At 42.6% G+C, this 26,867-nt stretch overlaps 1 protein-coding gene and 1 long non-coding RNA gene across 2 annotated transcripts in view; one reads left to right on the top strand and one right to left on the bottom strand.

Annotated features, from left to right (window-relative positions):
• The window catches only part of LOC140128125 (uncharacterized), a 55,018-nt gene extending 41,993 nt beyond the window's left edge, over positions 1-13,025 (bottom strand). The window contains exons 1-2 of the long non-coding RNA XR_011855109.1: positions 12,837-13,025; positions 7,748-7,786 (exon numbers count right to left, since the gene is read on the bottom strand). This is a non-coding gene — a long non-coding RNA (uncharacterized lncRNA). The remainder of the gene's footprint in view (positions 1-7,747; positions 7,787-12,836) is intronic.
• LDLR (low density lipoprotein receptor) lies at positions 12,193-26,377 on the top strand. The gene is made up of 18 exons (XM_072149536.1): positions 12,193-12,447; positions 17,690-17,812; positions 17,906-18,028; positions 18,160-18,537; positions 19,082-19,204; positions 19,304-19,426; positions 19,518-19,637; positions 19,758-19,883; positions 20,060-20,231; positions 20,333-20,560; positions 20,687-20,805; positions 20,937-21,076; positions 21,254-21,395; positions 22,066-22,215; positions 22,425-22,670; positions 22,778-22,852; positions 22,974-23,134; positions 23,243-26,377. Exons 1-18 carry the CDS (start codon positions 12,375-12,377, stop codon positions 23,276-23,278), a joined length of 2,658 nt encoding a protein of 885 aa, XP_072005637.1. The 5' UTR covers positions 12,193-12,374; the 3' UTR covers positions 23,279-26,377.
• The last annotated feature ends 490 nt before the right edge of the window (positions 26,378-26,867 follow it).

The following is a 26,867-nucleotide window of genomic DNA, read 5'->3' on the forward strand; positions in this document are numbered from 1 at the left end:
AGGTGGACAGATCCTCACAAAACTACTACTTTTACATATGGCACCATATTACTAAAAAATCCTGACAGTGATTAGTTAACTTTATCAGCTTATTCCCAATATTGGTCACACCAGTCAGTCAATGACCGTCAGTGCGCGGCAGGAGCATCGTTCCAAAGGTTGCTTTGCGTGTGAATTTTGGCCATGCCCTTGGTAGCACTGTATGGACACAGGAGATTGATCTCTCTGGAAATCACAGGAGAACAAAAATAAATAATGAGGGAGCCGCATATACATTGACTTTGTTATAGGGGGTAGATAGAGATCAATGCACCCGCCAGATCTATGAGGAGGCTTTAGCTCCATATATTTCAGAAAATGCATTAAAACATGTCAAGGCGTATCTCTAATATTCACAACTGCAACAAGAGTGCTCTATAGAGGGAAATATAGAAAGTTTGAAGAAGTTGATATTGATGACTTATGTATGTATGTGAATTGGCCATCAATATCAGATCGGTGGGGGTCCCACACTCCAGCTCCATTCCATGTATGGTGTTTTTACCAGAGTTAGGAACTGCACCTAAGCTTCCATTATCTTATATAAGAAAACAGCTGATCTTTGGAGATGTAGTGTTACCTTGGGGAAGGTAACAGGAACACTACGTAAATCCAACTCAATTTACAACTTCTCCAATGGACAAATCCAAGCTCTGTTATTTCATTCCTTTTGTGGGCAAATATTAGCCTACACAGTTATTCCCATTTATGTCCCATCCAAACGAATTAATAAAGCCCCATTACAAACAGTCCTTGACATCTCCTATTCACTCATAGATGGAACAGGAACCATAGAGCAGATGGGAAGAGTTAGTGATATGGGCCTATAGTGATTTGTACCACAACAAGCCCTGAGCCACATTCCATTTTTCTCTACTTCTTGGGTTCCTATACATTAAAGGGCTTTTCCATCTGAGACCTTTATCCACAGGACAGGACTTGAAGCCGCAATGAATGGTTACACATATGAATTTCCAAGAATAGCTAATTCTCTCTGCTCGGCCATTCTCAGAAGTCCCAAGGAAGTGACTTCACGTTTGATTGCAGTCAGGAAATGGATGTCGGGGAACCCTGTCCTTGACATAGCGGTAGGACTCGCATCTATCAGATAATTCTTTTATGTCCTGAGGGAATACCCCTATAGTAATAGTATCTTAAAATATCAGTTTAGATTAAATTTATCTAGATACATATCTTCCTAAGGATCCGCATATATTTTCTCCACCCTGATTCAAAGACCGTGGAAAGATAACGCTAGGAATGTGGGAAGACACTGCTAGAGGCAAAACAAGACTTGTGAACTTGGCAGAACATTTCACATATTTTCCTAGAAAAAAGCATTGGATAAAATAAGGGAAACCTAGTACTTGACACTGCTGCGCACATGGAGGGGGGGGGGGCTGCATGGCTCTCTTGGCTCAGAGATGAAATTCCTCTATGCACACTCCTTCCTTTGTATTCTCCAATGTGAAGGAGTGTGGAAAATGTGCTGCCATCGCCCAGCAAGTCGTGAAAACATGACCCCGCTATTTGTTTTCAGATTAAATACCCCTCTACCCTTACTGAAACACACCTACAGCCAAACCATGGCACAGATGTAAAAATCAGCCGAATAAGGCTCATGTTTTCACTGCCAGCAGAAAATGTGTCTGAAATGTAAGCTTTGGTAGCTCTTTCATGGGATCAAACCAGACGGGTTTTCCTGCACTTCCCACATGTATCAGTAAACCTTGGGCAACACTGAACTTGTAACTGGTTAACTACTTGCCCTTCCTGACCCATTTTGGTAGATTCTATAGGTATTAATCACTGAATACAAGAACATAAGATTCTCCAGCTTAGTTGCGGTGGTTGTGGTCAAAGTTGCTCTGACCTTTGCCCTTTTTTTTCCACAAAGAAGTAAAATTGTGAATCCTCCAATCATAGACTTGGTTGGAGTCAACCAAAGAAAACCCACAGAAACTGTTCCCACTGAGGTTTACTGCCCTATATTTACGCCCGGCCACTTATCGTATCTCATTATAATAATCCTAAGTGCTGACTAAGCAATATATTGACACTGGTAAAACGTTCATGTGTTGAGCAGGAGATCACAATGTGCCAGGAGACAGCAGTTTCATCTGACATTTTCACCTTTGCAGCTTCGTACAGATCAAAATAACCACCAGGGACATGAGAACAGCCAAAACTATCAAATAAACAAGGTTAATTTTTGACTTTTTGGACAAATTCAGGTGTAGTCAGAGCAGAATGGAGAATGCACAGAAATGGAAGGCCTCCTAGAAATTTGAAACCCACCCTAGAATGAAATGTTGGGCCTACAGCCAGTCTTTTGAATATGTTTTTCACCCCATTTCCTTGTATACTTGGCCAAACATTTTTGGCAGCAAAATGCTACCGCCCCCCACACCAATGGCAGCGGTAAAAAGCTCAGGCAGTCTAAATCCAACCAGCCGATCCCCGACTCTCTTAACATCTGTTGTGGATAGGTATCAGAGGGTCCTCATACATATTAGATGGTTATTTTCTACCTTGAATACCTGAGCAGGCCTCTGTATTGACAACCAGCAATGGGTCACCACGTGTATTTATATGTGTTATAGGTCTGGATGCCAAAGTCCCGCTCTCTGTTTGCAAACAGAACCTCAGAGATAAAGAGTATCAGATATACATTAATACATACAATGTAAAGTTCAGGTTCACTACACAGGCGTTTGTTTTGAAGAGTGTTATTAGTGCTAATGTTTTATCTGCCATCATTTTATGAATTTATAGGCTCCGCTATCTGGTTGGGACCTATAGCAGTGTTTATCCTAATCTTCCTTATTTATGAATAGAATTCCAGAGCTTACACTTACACTACAGTGAGCTCTGGCATAAGGAGCTAGTGTAGAGCTCGTTACTCGAATACGTAAGGCAATGTAATGCCGCAAAGTACATGCATGTTATATCTTGCGCGTTATATCCACTCATTGTTATTGTGACTAGACATAGCACACAGATATAATCACATTATATTCCAGCACATAATAGAAGCATGAAATATATCGCATAACTCAATTTATACAAACCAAAATGTGATCACAGAGATAGGGGTCACTATTATATACAATGGAGATCAAAATTAGAGAACAACACGCAATTCCCTAAATGTCAAAGTCATCATTTAGTCCTATGTGTACACATCCTAACATGAGTAATATATCAGTATTTTCAGCTCATTTCATATTTTACATATATTCTAAAGCACAGAGTAAAAATGTATATGAGATAATTGTAAAAGACACTGATTAAGTTATAAAGTTTTTAGTGTTAATCTGGCACCTAATTTCCTTAATTATCTGACTTTCCAAAAATGTTGTGCCTCTTCAAAGTGACAAACTCTCCGGCAGCAGGTTGTCCAGATGTAGGCCAAAGGGGTGACCCTATCGGTCATAGCAAGAGAAGTTGGTTGTTCCAATTCTGTGATTTCTAGAATATTGGTTCTTTAAAACTTCACAAACTAACACAATCCCCCAGGAAGGCTGGTCGTCCTCAAAAGACAAATGCAAAATGAGAGGACAGGATAATGCAGAGAATCTCCATGGGTAATTGTCTCATCACTGCAGCAGGAACTGCCGCCAGTTTAGCACTGAACAGGGTAAGGATCTGTCATATCATACAGTGTCACGAAGTTTAAAAGGATTTGGGCTGAAAGCTGCAGTCACCAAACTGCTCATTACCAGAAAGAATCAAAAGAGCAGACTAGTCTTTGCAGAGGAGCCAGTTGTGTGGACAGAGGAGAAGTGATCCACAGTACATTTTAGTGATAAAAGCAAGTTTAACCCCTTCATGACTGAGGGTTATTGATGTCTGAATGCCCAGGTCAATTTTTGCAGTTCTGTTATGACGATATCTTTGGAAATGCTTCAGATAGCAAAACAATTTTTACTTTGTTTTTTTTTTGTTTTTTTTTAAACATGGGAGACTTTAACTTGAAAGGATGGTTTTATTAATTATATACTTCTTTCTTTATAAAATGATGCGATAAATGACTACAATGTGAATAAAATACGCTTCTTTTGTATTTTTTCCAAATAATTTTTTTTTTTTCAACTAGTAGAAAAACAGAATAAACTTTTTCCAAAATATGTACAGCCTCATTCCTTCACCCTTCCCCAAGTTCAGCTACAAATGCAGAGGGTGCATGTACAAACTGTAAGCTGATTCTTTCCTGCAGCTTATTCTACATGCTGCCTTCAGCTGTCAGGCTGTAGGGGGGCACCTAGAAACACAATTCTAGTCTCATATTAAACAGGAGAATCTACATGAGAATTTAATGATGAAATCTTATGATATCTGGATTGTGTATGAATGCTTCACAGAACCAGAGATATCCACTCTTAAAGTTAAAATTGGAAGTCTTGTAAAATCAAAAGCTGTATATAAAAATCAAATTTTTTTCACTACAAATCTAAGAGTGGTTCTGTTAAACATCCATACACAACCCAGGTAAGGTATAAAAAGATGTTTAATATGACACCAGAATTGTGTCTCTAGGTACCAGGGTTCCGGAGAAATAGCTGTTTGACTTTGGCCACTGTCATAACTTTTATAAACGTCTTTTCTGCAATGGGGAATGTGCCAATAGGATATATTTATCCGTATGGCAGTCGTGAAAGGGTTAATTTATTTAGATCTGATGGAAAACATTATGTTCATTGACAAACTGGATAAAGAATTAACCCAAAGTGTGTAAAGAAGTTAGTGAAAGGTGGTGGAGGAAGTGTCATGATTTGGGGAAATGTTTTCTGCAACAAGAATTGGACCTCTCATACAACTACAATGCAAGTGTGTATGAGATCCTTCTTCAACAACATGTGGTTCCTTCCTTGTGTTCTTCACTGCAATTTAAATGCAGGATGAAGACCTTTATCACACAGCAAAATGGGTAAAGCAGTTCCTTGAAGCAGAAAACTTTGAAAGATTGAAAAGCGGCCAGCGCCCTGATCTAAACCCAATAAAAAAACCTCTGGAAAATCCTTGGTGACAAAGTTATGGCCAAGAAACCATCAAAGAACTGGAAGAGCCTGGAAGAAGAGTAGAACAGATCCGAGAAGAGCCGTGTGAGAGACTAGTGATGTCCTGTGGCCGGCGTGGAGGTCCTGTGCTCTCCCTACTGATTGGTGACTGGTGTAACTTTTAGAAAATGTAATTATAATCTTTCTTTGTGCTACAGTCATTACCGTTCTGTAATTATCATCATGTTTTTTTACAAAATAAAAGGTTTTGTGTTGATACTTTGGTTATTTTGTAAAACATTGGGGCAGATTTACTTACCCCGTCCATTCACGATCCAGCAGCGCGTTCTCTGCGGTGGATTCGGGTCCGGCTGGGACTCATTAAGGCAGTTCCTCCGACGTCCACCAGGTGGCGCTGCTGCGCTGAAGTTCCCCAGAATGCACTGAAGTACACCGGACTATTCCTAGTGAAGGTAAGCGCGAGCCCTGCGTTACTTTTTTTTTAATGCGGTGGTTTTTCCGAATCCGTCGTGTTTTCGTTCGGCCACGCCCCCCGATTTCCCTCGCGCACAATCCAAACGCGTGCGCCAAAATCCCGGGGCAATTCAGGTAAAATCGGCGCAAATCGAAAATATTCGGGTAACATGGCGGGAAAACACGAATCGGGCCCTTAGTAAATGACCCCCATTGTTTTACAAATGTTGATCAGTAGACATGATTATTTTTGAAAAAATTAAGTGTTCATATATTGTTCACTAATTTTGATCTGGAGTGTAAGTTGTTTGTGTTGATTATGCAGCTACACCAGTTGGTTTCATTGACCTCACCCTATAAATCCAAGCACAGTACAATCCACTATCATCTATAGCCACATGGGATAGTCTTATAGCAGTTATATTTTTGTACATATAAGGGTCAGTATTACAGTAGTTATGCAATTCCATGTAGTTATTACAGTAGTTATATCCTTGTACATAGCAGGAAAAAATAATTTATATTCTTTGTAGCAATATAGTAGTAGTACTGAGAAAAAATCCTGTTACTCAAGCTTAAAGTATAAAATGACATGTGTTACTGTATGCTGGAATGTTTCTGTAATTTCTTCGTCTGTCCAGGAAGTAGATATGCAAAATAGACATTCTAAGCCGCTAGCAATAACATATTATAATTGGCTAAAAGTGAATCAGTATAATATATGATATTATAGCCAATAGGTAGGACTTTTATAATCAAAGCAGAAAGCTCCTTCAAAGAACTAGAATTTCAGAAGACCCAACGTGACCCCTTTTTAATTTTTTTTTTTAGGTGTCACTTAATACGACATTTTGGATGTCACTGTCTCTGGGACAGCTGCATCCTGAAGAGGTTGTCCATTTAGGGAAGCCAATTTAGCTCAAACTTTCCATGTGAGCCAGGCTCCCAATGTAATGAACACAAACCTGGTCCCTGTAGCCACAGTTACACTTGAATACATATGTATTGTATCAGTATTATTGATAGGCACAGATGTGCACATAACTTTAGTCCCAACCTAAGTCCAGGCCTTATCTGTTTGTAAACAATGCAGCACTCACATGAGAAGGGCCATAGTCCGGGTCTTATGAACTTTTATCAATTATTGCCCATACAGGAAAATACGAGTGAAGGTGATCTTAGGCATTACATGATAACTTATTAATCTTCTACGAGAGCTAGATGAGTCAGCTACTAGTGGAAACAAGACTCCATATGATGCTTTTTTAGAAATAATAATAAGTTAAAGGAAACCTACCACTTGAAGTGGCAGGTTTCTGATGGAAATACCGGGCACCAGCTCAGGGTGAGCTGGTGCCGGAGCTTATTTTCGTTAGTGTTTTAAACCGCGGTATCGCGGTTTAAAACACTTTTTAAACTTTATAGCCAGCGCAGGGAGGTACGCGCTCGGCGCTTACCATGCGCGCGGCTCTCCTTCACTTCCTATGTAGCCGCGCGCACGGTAAGCGCCGAGCGCGTACCTGCCTGCGCCGGCTATAATGTTTAAAAAGTGTTTTAAACCGCGATACCGCGGTTTAAAACACTAACGAAAATAAGCTCCGGCACCAGCTCACCCTGAGCTGGTGCCCGGTATTTCCATCATAAACCTGCCACTACAAGGGGTAGGTTTCCTTTAATGATAAAATGATAAAAAAATTGGGTAGTAGCAAGTGCACACAGTCATTGTGATGTCACCCACTGAGCCCGAGGGAGGTGGCGTGCAGGACCAGAGGCAAGAATAAATTCTCTATTATATTTTCCTAATTTGGTAGCAGTGGCCCCTATTATGACATAGAACATATCATGACATCACAGGATATTCCGACATTACAAGGCATTATTACCTCATAGAACATTATGACATAAAATACAAGAGCTGACAGATTTTTCAGGGCTCGTATGTGCACCAAAATAATTGCAATTACTGGCGAGCCACCAGTAATTGTGTTTATTTCCCCCTTTTATACCAGATCCACCAAAAGGAAAAGGAGAGGCGGGAAGGGAGGCGTGGCTGGGAGCAGAGTGGGACGGCACTGGTGCGGAGCCCGGCCCGGCAGAATCATGGAGAGGCAGGACAATACTACCTCATGACTTCACTAGACAATACGATCACCTTCAGTCCTCCGGAAACCACAGGGAACACATGAGATTATAGTGAATTGTGGTTAATAAAAACCGTCTCAGCTATTCCTTACCAAACTCAGCACCGCTGCATCCAATGTGCACACAGCCCCCTGGAAACAAAGAAATAAAACACATGAGGTTACATATATAGAGAGCACGTCCTTACAAACATTTTCAGTCTAGGGGTTTGTGTTGTTTATTATGTCACCCTGTGATAATAAGGCATAAAAATCAAAAAGTGGCATAAATCATCGGATTTCTGACTAAGGCCTCTTTAACAAGAACGTATGATTTCTCCAGCCTTGTATTTCTGTGCCATATAAATCCATATATACGTGATATTTTTCAACTGTATGTGCACGTATGTCACCGTATCCATGTATACGGTGGGTTGGCAAATGATGTTACTAGCTTGATCATGTGATCAAAATCCCTGGATATACTGCAGCATATGGTGCACAGCCGCATGCAGCACGTATGCAACCCTTATTTTATATGTTCCCATAGACTTCAATGGGGTGTATGGAATGTAAATACATGGAAAAATAAGACAGGCTCTATATTTTTTTGCACCCCGATAATGGAGCACCATTGTACAGTGAGAATAACAGCCAATGGATGGTCCTATTGCCCACTGAAACGCATGTGGCTGTATCCTACAGCATAAAAACGCTACATTACTGGTTTCATATGTTTGCGTGAAAGAGATGCAAGGCTAAGTTCACATGTAAATTTTGCTTTCAGTTTAGCAGATTCTGTTATTTTGTTATTTTCTTTAAATATTATTTTGCTGAACAGGCCCAGTATGGAAAACGAACAGAAAAACACAAACTGATACAAAACAAGACCATCGGTCACACGTACCGCTAAGCGTCTGTTCATAACGCGCCGCTAGCGCACAGGGTGCAGTCCTCGGCCAAACGCACATGCGCTTCCTCAGAAACGCATGCGATCGGCTTATCAATCGCATGCGTTTCCCTGGAAACGCATGTGCGTTCAAGCCGAGGACCGCCCCCTGAGCGCTAGCGGCGCATTATAAACGGACGCCTAGTGGTACGTTACATCAAGGGCAGAAAAGAGCCTTGAAATAGTACTGCAGTACACGTGATGATGTAAAACGGATACTAACAGACGCCAATACAGGTGCATGGAGAAAATACTGATCCATTGTTCATCTATTATTGTTACAAAACGGAAACTTCTAAATGGGCAGCAAAACTCAGATGTGAACTAAGCCTAAGAATTCCACAAAAAATGATTATCCTGAAAAATTCTGAAGACACACGATGAAATTGCTGCAGGAAAGCCCCTTTGAATTTGCTGATGGGTGCAGTTCCATGCTGCGGGAGAACGCATTAGTAAACGCTAGAAACGCTAATGAGATCAGTCCAATGCACGGCCCCCATCGCATGGAAACACGGCGCCTGACCAGCACACCCTGCACAAGCCAATCACACATAGGTCACTTTCACAAGTGGTGTTTTGGTTGTGATTTCATTGTGTTTTGAAACGCATTACAACAGCTGAGGAGAGGTGATTTGCCTAATTACATTACTGTTAACATAATGTTAACAAATGTAAACAGTAATGTAATTAGGCAAATCACCTCTATTCAGCTGCAGAAATGTGTTTCAAAACACAATGAAAATGCAACCAAAACGCAATGGGGGTCATTTACTAAGAGCCCGATTTGCGTTTTCCCGACGTGTTACCCGAATATTTCCGATTTGCGCCGATTTTCCTTGAATTCCCCCGGGATTTTGGCGCACGCGATCGGTTTGTGGCGCATCGGCGCTGGCATGCACGCGACGGAAATCGGGGGGCGTGGCCAAACGGTAACCCGAAGGATTCGGAAAAACAGTCGCATTTTTAAAAAAAATTGGTCGCACGGGCCATACTCACATGCACCACGATGAAGACGATGAACTACGGGGCACCTCGGCGGACTTCGGCGCAGCAGCGCAACCTGGTGGACATCGGGCACAGGACCTTCATGAACCGCCGGAAGACCTGAACGCTCGTCAGAGAAGCCGCCGCTGGAACGCGAATGGACCGGGTAAGTAAATGTGCCCCAATGTGTGACCGCGCCCTTTAACCGAGTGCACCAGTTTTTTTTTTTGCCCTCAGTTTAATGGGTGTGCGACACAATTATGTCGGACTTTCTACATAAATGTGGTGCCGGGTGTGAATCCCCACTGGAATGCCCATTTAGGCGCAGAGTTTTGTGTTGCGGCAGACACAGTGGCGACACAAAACTGGCGCAAACATTTCATAAAAACATGTGCAAGCAGTTTACAAATATATTTATATGCAAACTGCACCTGAAAACTTTTTCTTAAAGGGGTTGTCCGAGTTTAAAAAAAAAATAAAATATATGTGGCCGGGAGCAGGCTGCCTAAAATAATAAAGATGTACTTACCTCCGGTGCCCTCCGGTATCCAGCGCTGCTGTCGCTCCGGAGCAGCGCTGGACTCAGCTTCCGGCCGGCCGTGGCCGGGTACGCCTATCTGTCCCTATACACAGCATTGTGTATGGGGGCCGGAAGGTTGTCGGGTCCGGCAGGAACTGAGTCCAGGGCTGCTCCGGCGGCCATGTTTGTTTACATGGCGCCCAGACCGGAGCGACAGCAGCGCTGGATACGGGAGGGCACCGGGAGGTAAGAACAGCTTTATTGTTTTAGTCAGCCCGCTCCCGGCCACATATAGTTTTTTTTTTAAACTCGGACAACCCCTTTAAAACAGTTTTAGAAAGCTGGCCCATTGAGTAAAAAGAAAAAACTTGCAGCACAAAATGATTTGCGCAGGAGCTCCCCTGGAGAAATCTGAATCTGCAGCAATTACTGACATGCTGCATATTCAATCGCAAATTTTTCTGGGGCGGCCACTGACAAATTGCCATTTACTTCCGCAGGAAACCTGCTGCGTGTCACCCAACACGATCTGGATCTGAACTTTTAGTGGGTTAGAAAAAGTGGTGGACTGATTTATGTGATTTTGAGCAGGCATATTTTTTATTATAATAATTTCATTATTTATATAGCGCACACAGATTACGCAGCGCTGCACAGAGCTTGTCACATCAGTCCCTGTCCCCAATGGGGCTCACCATCTAATCAACCTACCAGTATATTTTTGAGTGTGAGAGGAAACCGGAAGAAACCCCTGCAAACACAGAGAGAGCATACAAACTCTTTGCAGATGTTGACACTGGGACTTGAACCCAGGTCCCCAGCGCTGCAAGGCTGTAATGCTGACCACTAAGCCACTCTGCTGCGCACATTTGCTGCATCTCCCATTCACACATGATTGTCTTTTGTAAATCTGCAAAAGACATGTCCATTTTGTGTCATTATTGTATCAGCATCCATATAATTTCACATATGTGTGGCATAATAATACAAAGGGCAGTCCGTTAAAAAACGCATCAGTTTTTTAAAAACGCATGCGGTTTTTGAAAATGCACCCGTTTTTGTCAGTTTTTTATGGCGCAAATTCGGAAATCCTGTCAAAAACAGATGCGTTTTCTAAAAACGCATGCGTTTTTTAATGGACTGCTTCAAAAACAGACCAAAAAGGGTGTCAAAACGCCACGTGTGGCATCACCCTAAAGCGTCATATAGTGGCATCATATTCCACAGCACTGTATAGATACATGGGGGACATTTACATACATAACAAAACATTACAGAGCAATAACATAATCGTATAAAACAATAGGACTATCAGTTTATCCATGTCCATATGGCAAAATAATAATAAATCTATATAGCGCCATAATACTGCACAGCGCTGTACAGATCGCGGGGGGAGAAGATATACAAACATAATACGACAGTACATAATAATAACAATCATATAAAACTATAGAAGTATGGGTTGATATTTTGTCATGTCCGTATGACATAATAATAAAGCTTTTTTTCTACAGCTCCATCATATCGCACAGCGCTGTACAGGTCACGGGGGACGTATACGAACAAAATAAGACAATACAGAGAAATAACATTATAAAACAATTGGCGCGCTGGTTAAGCCGTTGTTTTACGCCTGCAAGAAGTCACAGACAGTATACTGAAGAATAAAACAAACGCGAAAATAGATAAGAATGAAAAAAAAAACATATGGGGGAAAAATCCCCTATTTTCTGGACGCAGTCTGACTAGTTATGGGAATTAGCCCAGAGAATGATCACTATGTTCGCTTTATGAAGAAACACATAGATCATGCAGGTTTCGGCGTACAAGGGCAGGGTCACATCACATGTATATACATTATTTGGGTTCCTTGTGATAAGCTCAATGCGTACGAAGGCATCCGAGGTATGTTAGTGGGAGTGCTCGGGATGCCTATAGGAAATGAGTCAGCCCCCGGGGTGTGCCAGAGCCAGGCATAGGGAAGCGCTTGTCTATGTCACATCATGTGTTGTAAACCCCTCCTCTCGGGGAAGTACTTACCATCTTTTAAAAATCACACCACTCTTAGTCCCTGCCCACTACTAGTGTGTATAGGAGGGCAAAAAAAAAAAAAGCCAATTAATTGAAATTCACCCAGGGTTGTCCTGGACAGTTTGCAATTTGCACTAGAAGTGTGAGCATCCCCCTGGTCCTGAGCACAAGGCGGGGGAGTCCTGGCCACATACAGGTACCTACCAGGAGCACCTTCTAGTTTTACAGGATCTTATTGGCAATACTGATCAATCATGGGACCTTCAAGGATCTCCAAGGTCTCCCTGCTGCTGCTGATGGTCCTGCAGGTGACATCTGCCTTCTCAGGTAAGTGACAATAACATATCTATAGGCTTTTGAGTATTTTGGGTTTTTGGTGATCCTGGAATAGGTTATTACTGGTGTTTTATATGTTCACATTTCCATTTATCTGCAATAACAGATGCTTATGATGTCTTGTATCAGGGATACGACTTACATACCCCATTGTAGGGTACTTTGCGTAATTTCCCTTGTGTCATCTGTAATGCAAACTGCAATGTGTGTGAACATTGCCCGAGCATGACTGGGATATCCTCTATCTATGGGATATTGTGGTGGTACTACAAGTATCAGGAGGACAGGCTTGTAGTCACAGGTTTACCTCACAGGTGCACTGGCATGAGTCCTGTCAGCCATTACTGGGGTATCCTGGTGTGTGGGGGGAGCATCTTTACCTCAGATAACCGCTGTATGATAATTAGGAGGGGCGTCTGAGGTGATGGTTGCTTGTGACACCGCACAGGTAACGACAGGTGCGGTCTCCTGTCTATCACATCGATAATTAGGATAATATCGCGATATGATTAGTCGCTGACTGATTATTAGCAGCGGTGACATTTACAACCGGCTTTTCCTTCACACCACACACGCTACCTGAGACACCGCCTCCAACTGCTAGGCACGCCCACGGGATGAATGGTTCGCCGCTTTTCCCGCATCTGATTGGGAGACGTGAAATCTGCCGATTGCGAGCCCCCGCCCTCGGAACCAATAAGAAAACAAGAGGGCGGGGTTAAAATGGGCGGTTTAATCGCGGGTCTTCTCCTTCTAGGATGATTTTTTCCCGCCCATTTTCTGTGAGGGGAGGATGAGTGCGTCACTAAGCATTGCCTTAGATGTGTGTGTGAGGATGAGGCAAGGGTGTGGTGGCCCCAGCTCTATGCCTGCTGATAAGGGCAGTTACGCACGTACATGGATGCTTTCACAAAGTCATGGCCTCTATGCCATGGTCACATTATGTCTTCTATATTTGCTTCCATAACGTTATTCTTGAGAGCTCTTATTTGCTGAGGCAAGAATGTGAATCTTCCAACTGCATGTACACTAATAAATTATGTCCTAGTCCTGTGGTAGCAAAATGGTGTTCACTTTTAGCAATCCCACCAAGGCTGCGTTCACACAGTGCGTTTTAAGATGCAATGGCTTCCCTCGTGATCTTACGTTGAGGTAAACGTAATGGAAATGCAACGTTACCTCAACATGTGATCATGGGGGAAGCGTTCGGATTGCGTCCTGTGAACCCATCCTCAAGATGTTGACCGATCGCAGTGCGTCACCTGTTCGCAGATAAAAGTGATAAAAGAGTTCACAACACCACTCACAAGTTAATGGTCTCAAGAAATTAATTAGTTACAAGTTTTTTTTTTTAATCTGTCGTGGCAATTTATGAGGTGCAACTTGACTAAATCTACTTTTTACTTCCAAGAGAGACAGAAATGCTCTTTTTAGGCCGTGCCATGACCAAAAGGCCACCATTGCACTAGTTTTCCTGTCAGAAACGCACGTGAATGTATTGCGACTGATAAAACGTATATCTCTTATGTCTTCGATGTTCCTTTTATGATCATTTTCGCTGGGATTCTTATATTATATCAAGCTTCCGTTACCATCAACACTAGTTGCTATATGAAGAGAATATGCGATGGGTGCTTATAACTTCCTAAAAGAATAATTTTATCACACATTTACATCACGTTAGCCTAATATAAAAGACCCTTCACCCATGAAATCCTCGTACATCTGTTCCAGACCTCAATACACACGTACACAAGCCATTTTAGGACCTTTGAAGGTCCTCCAAAGGTCCTGAAATCACAGATTGAAAGCGGACAGAAAGGACACAACCTCCATTTTCCAAAAAGCTTGATTCTAGTCCCATATGTAGGAAGTGATTCCAGACTTGTAGGGGCTATAATATTCATACAGCCCAGGAGCTATGGCCACCGTAATCCTCCCTGCTGAAAACAATTCAGATCAAGTCCATCACTAAGGAAGTGTTATGGCAGGTCTGTTATTAACAACCATTGGAAGGGTAATAATACAGTGAATGGGTAGGTAAGAAAGTGAAAGCGCAAAAAGAAATATCCGCAAATGTTAAAAAATTCCACTGACTCACTATCGGGTCTACAAAATGAGATAATTGGAGAAGATAATTTATATGTAGTCGGGTCTGACCCTTATTATAATCCTTACACTGGCTACTAAGAGAGGCCCTGGAGCAGACTACCCCCTTAGTGGTTGGTGTATTTGCGTCTGTTCAGAAGAGCTGATCCCGATTAGTATCTGATTCTTTTATTCTTTTTTATATTTGGTGTTATTGAAGCGCTCCACGTTGCAGCGACTTTCTTTCCTGTGAGTTGTCAGCTCTGGCGTCTTAAGGAACCACACCCTGCTGTGCCGAAGCTTGAGACATCCTATAAGTTATCTGGCATACAGTGTTTGTATTTAAACCTTCTGAAAGTCGTGTAATACCGCCCTGTTATCTCGCTCATCATCTTTTAACATTTCTGGAAGACTTTTCATACCGTATCAAGGTTCTTGTTACAATAACCCTAGTGATGTACATTTAGGGAGATTTTTAAGGGGTGACAAACTAACTAGTTGCCCTGATGCCTTTATATTCTTGACGGTAACTTTAGCAGCAAGTTGAAGTCACCATTAACTTCTTAATGATATATTGATATATTCAAGGACTAATGCACCATGTATAGGGTGTGGCGGGTCTTGTGGCTGTTCTTTGTGTCAACTTTCTGCTCTCGATAATATAAAGTGGTCCATGTTGGTGACCAATATGGGTGTTAATTTAAAACCCAAGCAGCCATGTTTTCCTAATATCTCATCACCCCTTTAATTCCCTGTACTCTTGTTAGGGCATTTTATAAGATGAATACTGTACATCTTTTCTCTTACATACATGTCACATATTTTAGTTTATAGTATTTTTCATCAGAACCTTTTGATTATTTGCTCCAAGAATGGACATTTTTACTTGTAGATTTATATGTAAACTTTACTTAAAGATATACAATAGATTTTGCTTAGTTTCCTAAAGGTGCGATTCAAGATTTCCTCATGTTATTCAGTAACTTAGAGGCCCCCCACGTGCTGCACCTTACATGATGCCAAGTTTCTATAACAGATAAGGCGGTAAAGGTGAAAGCAATTGTATAGCAATTACACCGCATGTGCCTATGTAATATCCAGCCTTATCATATCTAGAGGTGAAGGGGACATCGTAAGGCGCGCTAGAGCCTCTATCTATTTTCTGACGTCTCAGATTGAAGTTTCGGTATACAGAAGAAAAAGTACCCAGGAATTTACATTTTCTGTCTTACTACATATAGGAAGTATTGTATAATAAATGATGTAATATACAGTATACTATGGACAATGACACAATGTCTATAGTCTATCCTTCACATATTCCAATGACTAGTCATAAGGCAGGAGCCACATCCGCTTTACTCATCGATAATCCACTTCTAACTGTGCACATTTATTATAAATTATTTCCCCGTTTTTTGCTTTCCAATTCTGATTACGGTCCTAGATTAGGGATATAAATGCGGGATAAAGTTCACGTGTGGGGGCGTCTTCGGCGCTCGGTTAATGTTTAAGCCAGATGCTATTTGTGTCGCGCTTGAGTGAAAGTTGTAGGCGGTGAAATATTATACGGTGCCGTCACCTTGTGCTCTTTACTGGAAGGGTCTGGAACAAAGTAACGTACTCGGTCAGAAAAACTTGTTGAAAGTCACTCAGAAGTGTCACGCAGAATGAATCCTGTCTGGTCGAGTCTTTCGTGACGGGTCTTGTGCTTTTTTATTTTTAATGGCCACGCCCTGAACACGAGGCTCCTGCATTTTTTCAGGTTGGAGACATGTGTGTAGATCCCTAATTGTCTCTCTACTTCTGAACCTCCTTGGGGATTTCTATATCCACCATGTGACCCTACCACCGGCTAGTGGTAGGGTGATAAAAAAAAATTGGTGTTTCCATAACTTTTTATCATGTAATATTAGGAGTTTAGACTTGTATGAAATTATGGGGTCGAAGCATGAGGAAAGAAGTCGCTCCCAATGTTGTATCATCTACAATATATACGAGAACGAGGCTGCTCCAGGATGTTCAAACTTGTCGTAGGGTGTAAGGACGAGTTTTGCTTCTAAGTCGAGGAAATCTTGGCTCACATTCAGTTTCTTATATTTCCTCCTCCCGCCCTAAAATGCCTTCGTTCCTCGGAGAGACTGGAATAGACCGGGCTGACTGTATGCTGGTGGTATGCGCAAGCTAGGCCACTCCTATGTGCAATCATCTCCCTGCCTGGAAATCTTCTCCAGATGTATATACAGTAATATATACATGAGCTCCAGGCTTGTGTGATAAGTCTATAGACTTGTAGGGTCATCATATTCACCTCCAGGGAGAGAATGATACATCCATCAATGACGGCTACACCTGTCTCTTCCTAAGAAAGGAAGTCATAACATCTGTCTCCTCGGGGGGTTTCCATGTTCATTACATATTATTATCTCCTTGTATCTGTGTAAGGTGCGTCCCCTTATTTGATACTAACGCACCACGCTGTCAGTAATGGAGTCACCCGCGAGGCACTTGCCTGTCAGATCTGTTTACATTATATATATATATATATATATAGTGTAAAAAGCCTTGTATTGATTCGCTTCAGATGACGTTACACTTCCGGTATATATCTGTGACCTGGAATTTCTTGTATCTGGCATTCAATAGGTCAGAAATTCTTATACTATGGCATACTCTGGACTGGTTTTAGATTGGTTGGTTGTTGAGCTGTAAAATCTGTCCTATAGCTATCAAATATCATCCCAATAGTATGAAAAAGTATAATTTTATTTTAGTTTCATGTCTTTTTTTTTTTTAGATGACAATCTCCTCTGTATTTATATTGAATGCACATGACCGTCAGGGGGACGTATGTACATCCGCAAGCCTCTATACGTCCCCCATAGAGGGCAATGGCACGGAGCAATAGGTTGCCTCCGTACACAGGGAAAAGATAGGACATGTCCTATCTTTCCCCGTGTTACAGCGGCGTGGATCTCTATGGAGAGGGGAGGGGGTCACCCCTTCTCCTCTCCATGGCGCCGGACGTGTGCCCGCTCGGCTGCGGCGGTCACGCATTCGAGTGCATGTAGCTTAATTGATACTTTAGACTCCAAGTTTTAGGAAAAAAAAAATTAGAACTATAAAATTCATGTTTTTCTTCCAGGGATCACCAAATGTGACAGAAATGAGTTCCAGTGTGATGACGGGAAATGTATCCCATACAAGTGGGTCTGTGATGGCAGCGAGGAGTGCAGAGACGGTTCTGACGAGTTCCCAGATACTTGCCGTAAGTATCAGCTTAAGAAAACAACAACGAGAGACAACGAAATAAATAGTTTGTGTAATTCGGTGATTAATGTGTTCACATTATTCCCACCAGAGCATAAAACGTGCAGCCCGGACCAGTTTAGCTGTGGCGGCCGATCAAATCGCTGTATCCCCAAGTCCTGGCAATGTGATGACCAAGAAGACTGTGAAAATGGCTCCGATGAGAAGGACTGTGGTAGGTGTTTATCTTATTCTGTTTGCTCATTCTCTTCAGCTGACGCAACTTTTTTTTTACCATGGAAATCTACTGCGAGTTTCCCAATATCTCTAGTATTTGTCTAATTTGGCCTCCTGATTTATTTCCAGCTCGTAAGCCCTGCGCCTCTGATGACCAGTTCCAGTGCCGCAGCGGGATGTGCATCTCTCTAGCTTATCTATGCGACAATGACCACGACTGTGACGACAGCAGTGATGAAGACTCTTGCCCTCCCCCCACCTGTAGTCCAAACTTTTTCCAATGCAAGAACTCTTCCCTTTGCATCCCCAAACTATGGACATGCGATGGGGATCCCGACTGTGAAGACGGCTCCGACGAGGAGAGCTGTGAAGGGAAGGAGCCGATCAAGACTGACAAACCCTGTTACTCTTTGGAGTTCCACTGTGGTAGTGGGGAGTGTATACACATGAGCTGGAAGTGCGATGGAGGCTTCGACTGCAAGGACAAATCTGACGAAAAGGACTGTGGTACGTAAGATACTGGAACAAGAGTCTTGTAGGCCGTGTCGGACTGGCCCACCAGAGTACCAGAGGATCCTCCGGTGGGCCCCCAGAGGTGCATCAGAAAACAACATAATTTGAAGGCTGCTAGAGTATATTTCCTGGGGGGATAATGAAGAGTGGGCCCCCAGATTGATTTTCTCTGGTGGGCCTAAGGAAATCCAGTCCGACACTGCTTGTAGGCATGGGTGAATCTAAACTTTCTGCAGCCTGAGGTGAGCTATAGATTGGCACCCCCTCTTTCCCATCCATTAGTAATACATCAGGTTATTTATTTATTTTTAGTAAGTGGGTTCGCCATGCAGTTTCTTATGCAAATACTGACATTAGATGAGAAGAGTTAATATTTTAAGTGTCAGGTCCTGCTTTGTAGCAGATGACTGCCAAATCTTGCTGCAGATGGTGCTGCCTGAGACAGGCGGCTCAACTCGCCTCATGACTGGTGCACCCCTGCTTGTACAGAGCATTCACAATAAACTCTGCTAATTTTAATACGTCCTTCGTTTTGCAGAAAAACCAACCTGTAGCCCAGATCAGTTCCAGTGCAACAACGGCAAATGTATTCACGGCAGCCGGCAATGTGACAAAGTATACGACTGCGAAGACCTAAGTGATGAAATGGGCTGCGCAAACGGTGAGCATCCTACCAGACGTTATAGGCTAAGATCTGCTCCCCTCTTTGTCTCAAAATATTCATCAGAAATGTTAAATATCTTTCCTTTTCTCAAACCAGAGACAAAATGTGAAGGTCCCAACAAGTTCAGATGTTCCAGCGGTGAATGTATCCGTATGGACCAAGTGTGTAACCAGGTCATAGACTGCAGAGACTGGTCAGATGAGCCCATTAAGGAATGTGGTGAGTACAACTACCCTCAGGAGTGTCTACCCTCTCATCAGCTGGAAAGTTTTTGCATAGATATATAACGGTCCGATCTTCTATTTACCAGGCGAAAATGAGTGTTTGCGGAGAAACGGAGGCTGCTCTCATATTTGCAATGACCTCAAGATTGGATACGAGTGCTTGTGCCCAGATGGTTATCGCCTGGTTGGTGGAAGGAAATGTGAAGGTAAATACATTTTTAAATTTTGGTTAAAATTGTAGCAAGATGACACCAGTTCCATTATTACTGGGGATGTGTTCTATGAGCTACTCCGAATTAATAAAATTTTTATTCTGATCCTTTCAGATATTAATGAATGTGAGGTACCTGACACCTGCAGCCAAATCTGCACCAACTTGGAAGGAAGCTACAAGTGCGAATGTTATGATGGCTACCAAATAGATCCAGTAACTGGCTCCTGCAAGGGCATTGGTAAGTACAGTAGTGATTTCTTAAAGGGGGTTCTGATAAGCCCTGAAAAATCTATGGCCAAGCTAACTTTTCCCTCTACCATTGTCCAATGAGGTAGGACGTCTACCCCATTGGACAATATGGAAAGGGACATCTCTTGACCGGATATTAAGGGGGTTTCTATTTACGTTACTTAGGAACAGAAGCTTACCTCTTCTTCACCAACCGTCACGAGGTGAGGAAGATGACGCTGGACAGGAGGGAGTACACAAGCTTCATCCCAAGCCTTAAGAACGTCGTGGCATTGGACATGGAAATAGCTAGCAATAAAATCTATTGGTCGGATTTATCCCAGAAGAAAATTTACAGGTAATGAAAGTGATCATGACACGTCTTCTTGTATATTTTATGTATATGTTGGGAATTCTCCTGAAATAATAGACTAATTTTTTCTGTTCTTACCCCTACAGTTCTCTGATGGACAAGGCTCATAACTTTTCCCACCATGAAACTGTAATCGGCGAAGAAATTTTTGCTCCGGACGGTATTGCTGTAGATTGGGTCCATGCCAACCTATACTGGACAGATTCTGCCATTGGCGCCATCTCCGTGGCCAATACTGCGGGGTCCAAACGCAAAACACTCTTCAAGGAAGGCCTCGCTAAGCCAAGGGATATTGTGGTGGATCCCACAAGAGGGTAAAGAAGATTTTTATGCTTCTTTGTTCATTTTTGCATGTAATAAAGTAGTAACCGGAGAGCAATGATCTACAACTCCTGCAACTTTATAATTATATTAAATCCTCTTCTTTTTTACATTTTCAGCTTTATGTACTGGACCGACTGGGGTTCCCCTGCCAAAATTGAGAAGGGTGGTTTGAACGGAGCAGACAGACAGACTCTGGTTAACACCAATATTGAGTGGCCCAATGGCATAACAATGGGTGAGTACTATATAATGTGAATTGGAGAAACATGGTGTAAGACACAACTCAATACTGTTGTGTTGCTGCACCTCTCAGGAAATCTGTACAAGGATTCTCAATCTTAATACATATTGTATAATCACTTTTAGACCTGACCCATCAGAGACTGTACTGGGTGGACTCCAAGTTGCACACTCTGTCCAGCATTGATGTTACCGGAGACAACAGGAAGATGGTCATTGCTGATGAACAAACCTTATCTCATCCATTCGGCCTAACCATCTTTGAGGTAAGTTTTTATATTGCATTTCTCCACGATTTGCTCATGCCAGTTGTAGCCCTGCCAAGTTTTGTACCAAGTGTGCTCAATCCTACTTAACACCACTTAAGCCGGCTTTTAAGATTAATACTTATTGGTACTTTTCCTTCAAAAACATTCTTTAACATTTTGTTTTTCTTTTATAAGGACCTGGTCTTCTGGACTGATATGGACAATGAAGCTATATTCAGCGCTAACAGGCTGACCGGAGAAGAGATCAAGAAAGTGGCTGAGGATCTCTCATCACCGGAGGACATAGTCCTGTATCACAATAGAGGACAGCCTGAAGGTAGGACGCTTGTGGCCTCTACATAGTAAAACATTGAAGGCTTTGGGCATCTTTGAACAGATATTTTTTCGTTATTGCTCCATTTTTTTTGATTCCTAATTGCAAAATGAACTTTCTACATAATCTTCATTAGACACAATGGTCCACATTTATTAATAGCAGGTTTGACTTTGCACTGAAAAGAACGTGCAAATTGCTCGCACATGTATTTATAAAGTGTCTGTGCCAGTTTTGTCCCATAGCTGCACTGTGTCCGACAAGACAGAAAAAATGGTAGTGCTTAGTCGGAAATCGCACCACATCTGTTACTGACAAGTCTGCAGCATGAACACAGTGCACCCAAAAAAAAAAAATGGTGCCCACTTCCCGAGCAGTGGAAGGGGCGCCAGGTTCTGGAAGATCAGTCGCCATTAATCTGGCGCACTCTTCAAACTGCACATAGTACAGAGAGTGTAATAGTTTTGATAAATGTAGGCCAATGTGTTGTGTAGAGTCTGTGTAACTCCTTCTCCTAGCTGGCGTCTCTGCTGAATCTACTTTGGATTGCTCTCTGAGCCGCTCAATTTAGGAGGAGGTTACACTGTAGTCTACAGAGTGTAAATAAAACGCAGAGCTACCAGCTGGTTTATTATTCTTTTAACATCCCTAATTTTTGTTTCTTTCATTCTAGCTGAAAACTGGTGTAACCTATATCTTGAAAATGGAGGATGTGAATACCTGTGTTTGCCAGCCCCACAAGTCAATGCACGATCCGCCAAGTATACTTGTGTATGTCCTGATGGCGAGCACCTGGGTCGCGATGGGAGGAGCTGCTTAAAGGGTATGTGATCTGCTTATAACTACCTACACTCAGTACCAAAATAGTTTTCGGCCTCAGGTGGAGGTTCCTGATGCATGGATCTATTGTCCTGGTTTTCTGCGTCATGTTCCTGCATCTTAGGCCCTCAATGTATCTGATTTTACTTCTTTAAACTAAAGAAACTTCTAAAAAAGCCAAATTTCTAACAAATGTAATTCCTATATCTTTAGAACCAGCACCTTCAGATTCACCTGTTCCATCAACAACAACAACTACCCTCAAGAGTACAACTTTAGCCAAAATTGTCACCAGTCCACCTAGGAGGCCTTCTACTAGCAAACCTGTGCAGCCTACGACTAGGCCATTAACCACTACCACAACAATCACTGGCCGGCCGAGCACGACACAAGCAGCGAGAAGAAACCCTGATCTTACAATGCCAGGTCTAGCGGGTCTCACCACAGATTCACTTGGAGGTACGACTCCCGAGACTAGATACTTCTGAATGCAGAGTACTGAGAAGAGAGTCGTGTAATCGAGGTTAGGAGTTTTTTTACTAACTTTCTCCATGTCTCGTCTACAGACAGGATTAATGGTGACGTAAGGATGGAAACGACTGAATCTCGTTCTAACGCCATCTACGCTGTCATTCCAGTCGGTGAGTTTGATTATGTATTCAATTTAAGAATTATTTGTCAGTCTCCTCATATGTGAACATAAACATTTTAATTTTTGAAGCAATAATCTAAAAGTGTCGCTTTTTTACAAAATGTCCACAGTTATCTTGTGCTTGGTGGCATTTGGTGGCTTCCTCGTGTGGAGAAACTGGAGATTGAAAAACACCAATACTATCCACTTCGACAATCCCGTGTACCAGAAAACAACAGAAGACGATGAGATTCACATATGTCGGAGTCAGGACGGATACTCCTATCCTTCGGTAATTATTTCAGAAATTCACTTTAGATTCTGAGTTATCATAGAAATCAGCTGATCATCGTTGATCAGGTTCGTCTTTCGAGACTGATCCCTGTTTCTCTCCTCGCAGAGGCAGATGGTGAGCCTGGAAGACGACGCCGCTTGAAACCTAAACCAAACGTGCCTATCGCCAAACTCTCTGCTGCTCAACTATATCAGGGGCAATGACTGCTAAACCCAAAAATGTGTCCGTCCGTGCAGCGATACTCTCCAGCTCCGTCTGGGGTTCTCGAGATTATTTTTTTACTTTTTCTTGTTCACTTTTTTTGTTTTTGCCACTTAACCAAACAAACCACTGAGCACAGACCCCAGAGATCGCAGTTACTATATTTTTATGGGAATTATTTATACCTGTGATGTTGAAGTTGTGCCATTTTTCTCCTCCCTCGCACCTCGAATCACAAAAACACACTTGTAAATGAAGGACTACAACGATGAGGTCCGCGAGGGACGGGCAGAGATTGGAGAAGTGAATAGAAACGTACACACTGGGGGGGGAACTATGAAGGAGTGAATGTGACCACCCGGCTGGTCAGAAGCACAAAAACACGTTCTCAAACACTAAAACGATGAGCTGGAGAGAAGTGAGGAGAAGCTTTTAAGGAAATGTGGATGTATCCTCAGGGCGTCAGATGTTTACTGCCTTGAGGTTAACCTTGGGGTCGGGAGTGCCGCCATTGTCGGGTGTGTGCTCCGCCTTCCCGAGCTACGATGTAGCAAGCCATGAGAGGCCACGAATATCACCGACAAGTGCCTAGTCGACCACCGCCAATCGCTATTGATCCTCGAATTCTCCGAGAGCCCATCCTCCTGTTGCACTTTCTTTATCTCAAGTGTTTTGTAAATAGTTTTTTGTTTTTCTTGCTGCTTTGTTTTGTCCGTCATCACTTATTATTCGCACAGCTATGAAAATGATCTATATATATATATATATATATGTATTAGTTTTTTTTTCACCTGCCTGTATCCGACAGGGTATGATGGTAGAGAAAAAGGTTTTGACGTATGTAATCTGGGAAGTTTGGCTGTTTCTTTAAGCTTTAATTTTTCTATCAAGGAAAAGCTAATTTCAGTGGTGCTACCTACAGTGAAAGAAGGCAATGAGTCTGTGTGTTACCGCGCTGCCTTAATTTGCAAATTTTTACTACTTGAAATATCAACTTTGAATGCATTCGGATTAGGCGGGGCGCAGACCTTCAAGTAATGTAGATGAAAATGTGGGAATTAAGACCTTGATTGGGGTGATGATCAGCTGCCGGATACATCTAGCATTAGATAGCAGTCTCCTGACTTCCCCATGCACTTTCTCGCCAAGTGTGTATGTACTGTGACTGGGGAGAGGGAAGAAATTGTTGCAAGCAATTCTGAAATCCAACAGCTGCTCATCATCTCTGTAAGTCTGTAGACGAGATGTGTCGCCAACTAATGCTTAATAGATACTACTGAAAAAGATAACACGTAGGAAGCATCTAGGTCTAGGAGCTTGTCTGGGTGGACAACCCTTGGCGTCTCGGGATCCTGTCTGGGTGGACAACCCTTGGCGTCTCGGGATCCTGTGTGGTTGGACGACCCTCGGCGTCTCTTGAGCTTGTCTGGGTGGACGACGCTCGGCGTCTCGGGAGCTTGTCTGGGTGGAGAACCCTCAGCGTCTCGGGAGCTTGTATGGGTGGACAACCATCAGAGTCTTGGGAGCTTGTCTGGGTGGACGACACTCGGCGTCTCGGGATCCTGTCTGGGTGGACGACACTCGGCGTCTCGGGATCCTGTCTGGGTGGATGACCCTCGGCGTCTCGGGATCCTGTCTGGGTGGATGACCCTCGGCGTCTCGGGAGCTTGTCTGGGTGGACAACCCTTCGGCCTCTCGGGAGCGTGTCTGGGTGGACAACCCTTCGGCCTCTCGGGAGCGTGTCTGGGTGGACAACCCTTCGGCGTCTCGGGGGCTTGTGTGGGTGGGCGACCCTCGGTGTCTCGGGATCCTGTCTGGGTGGACAACCCTCGGCGTCTAGATAACAATGACATCTTTATTGAAAGTCCCCCCTTCCTAGTGACTGTTTGAGGACCGGGTGATTAGCGGCAGAGGCTACACATGACCATCCTTGATGGTTTTTATAGAAAAATACAGGGATGCTGCTTAAGAGACCCCCTCTTACGTTTTATATACTTTACTATAAGTTTAGATGCAGTGTTAATTAGAACAATATTTTTGATGCCACTGAGTTATTGAAGGTCGAGGCCCCGCCTATCCCCCCCCCCCCCACCACCACTATATAAAGGGCCTTATATTAATCCTCTTATATCCAGGTAGAAATTAGCCAATCTTTAATGCAGTATTGAAATCAAAACTCCCCCCTGCCTGATCCTGTGAAGAGATTTATGTTGCTTTTTGGCTTTATTTTTTGTATTCTTTTCTGTGAAGGGTGTAAATATTATTTTCTGTACAGTTATTTTGCACACGTTGTATATACATGTACTTCATACCGGGAAGAAAAAGTTTAATATATAATTTATTTATTTGTAAAAATTGTCTTTGCGTTTCGTGTTTTTATTCTCAAGTTCCGATGTAAGATTGATGCAAATTGTTAGTGGGGCAATCGTAAGGACAACTCCATCCAAAATGTAAAAATAAGTTTATCTGTAGATTTGCTTATAATAAACAAGGAAATTAAATTTTTCTGTGAAAAACTTAAAAAAATTGGAAGGAGTTTTAGTGAAACTTTTGTAGTCCAAAGCAACCAATCAGGAGTTCTATGATGTGATTGGTGGGAAGTTTGTCACATGAGGAGTAAAATTATTCCGTGGTTAGTTTTGGATGGAGTTACTTAAAGGACATCTACCAGCAGGATGAAAGACTGTATGCAAATGAGCCTGAGGGGCTCCATGCTCCATAGGAGCTTGGAGCCCCTCTGGTTAATTTTTATACAGTCCTTCATCCTGGTGGTAGATGCACTTTTAAGCAAACCTATCAGAACTGAGGTCCAAGAGGGCGGGGCATGACGCGTGTCTGTCTCATGCCCCTCCCACCTTGTATATCAGTTTTGCTCAGACTGTGACTCTAAGACTGAACCTGATGTAAATGATGTTATACCTCTTCTCAACACCCAATATATGCAAATCACATGTTAAATAATGGGTTTAATTTCACAACGCATCCAGAAGAAAAGTTATTATTATAAAACATGTTCTAATAAAAATATCTTTATAAATATTCTCTGGTTAGTCTGTTAGTAATGGTCACAATATTTTTGTGGAGACTTTTATGAGACTTAACCAATATCAAGCAAAAACTCAGTTTTCAAATAACAGGCTTGGGGGTGGGGGAAGGATGGGGGGGGGGTGGGGGTGGATGTCACATAATTTTGCAGGTAAATCACAGATTTATCGGTGGAGCCAAGTTTAAATGAAATCTTCCATCAACATCCATCATGATAAACCAGGGACACTTAATCATAGATCAGGCACCGTGACTGTGGTATATTCTTCTATTTGTTATCCATGGCCTCCTTCCTCCTAAAATCAACTTTTAAAATTATGCTAATGAATCTTGGGGGTGTTATCAGAGCTTCTCTGTGCCCCAGCTTCTCAGGCTGTTACACTGTTCCGGAGCACAGTGTAACAGCCTGTGAAGCTCCATCATGGAGGGACTCTGGCAACACAGCAATAGCCCTTCTGGGTCATTACCATAATTTTAAAAGTAG

Source organism: Engystomops pustulosus, chromosome 4 (genome assembly GCF_040894005.1).
Source record: "Engystomops pustulosus chromosome 4, aEngPut4.maternal, whole genome shotgun sequence".
In the NCBI taxonomy this organism is placed as follows: domain Eukaryota; kingdom Metazoa; phylum Chordata; class Amphibia; order Anura; family Leptodactylidae; genus Engystomops; species Engystomops pustulosus.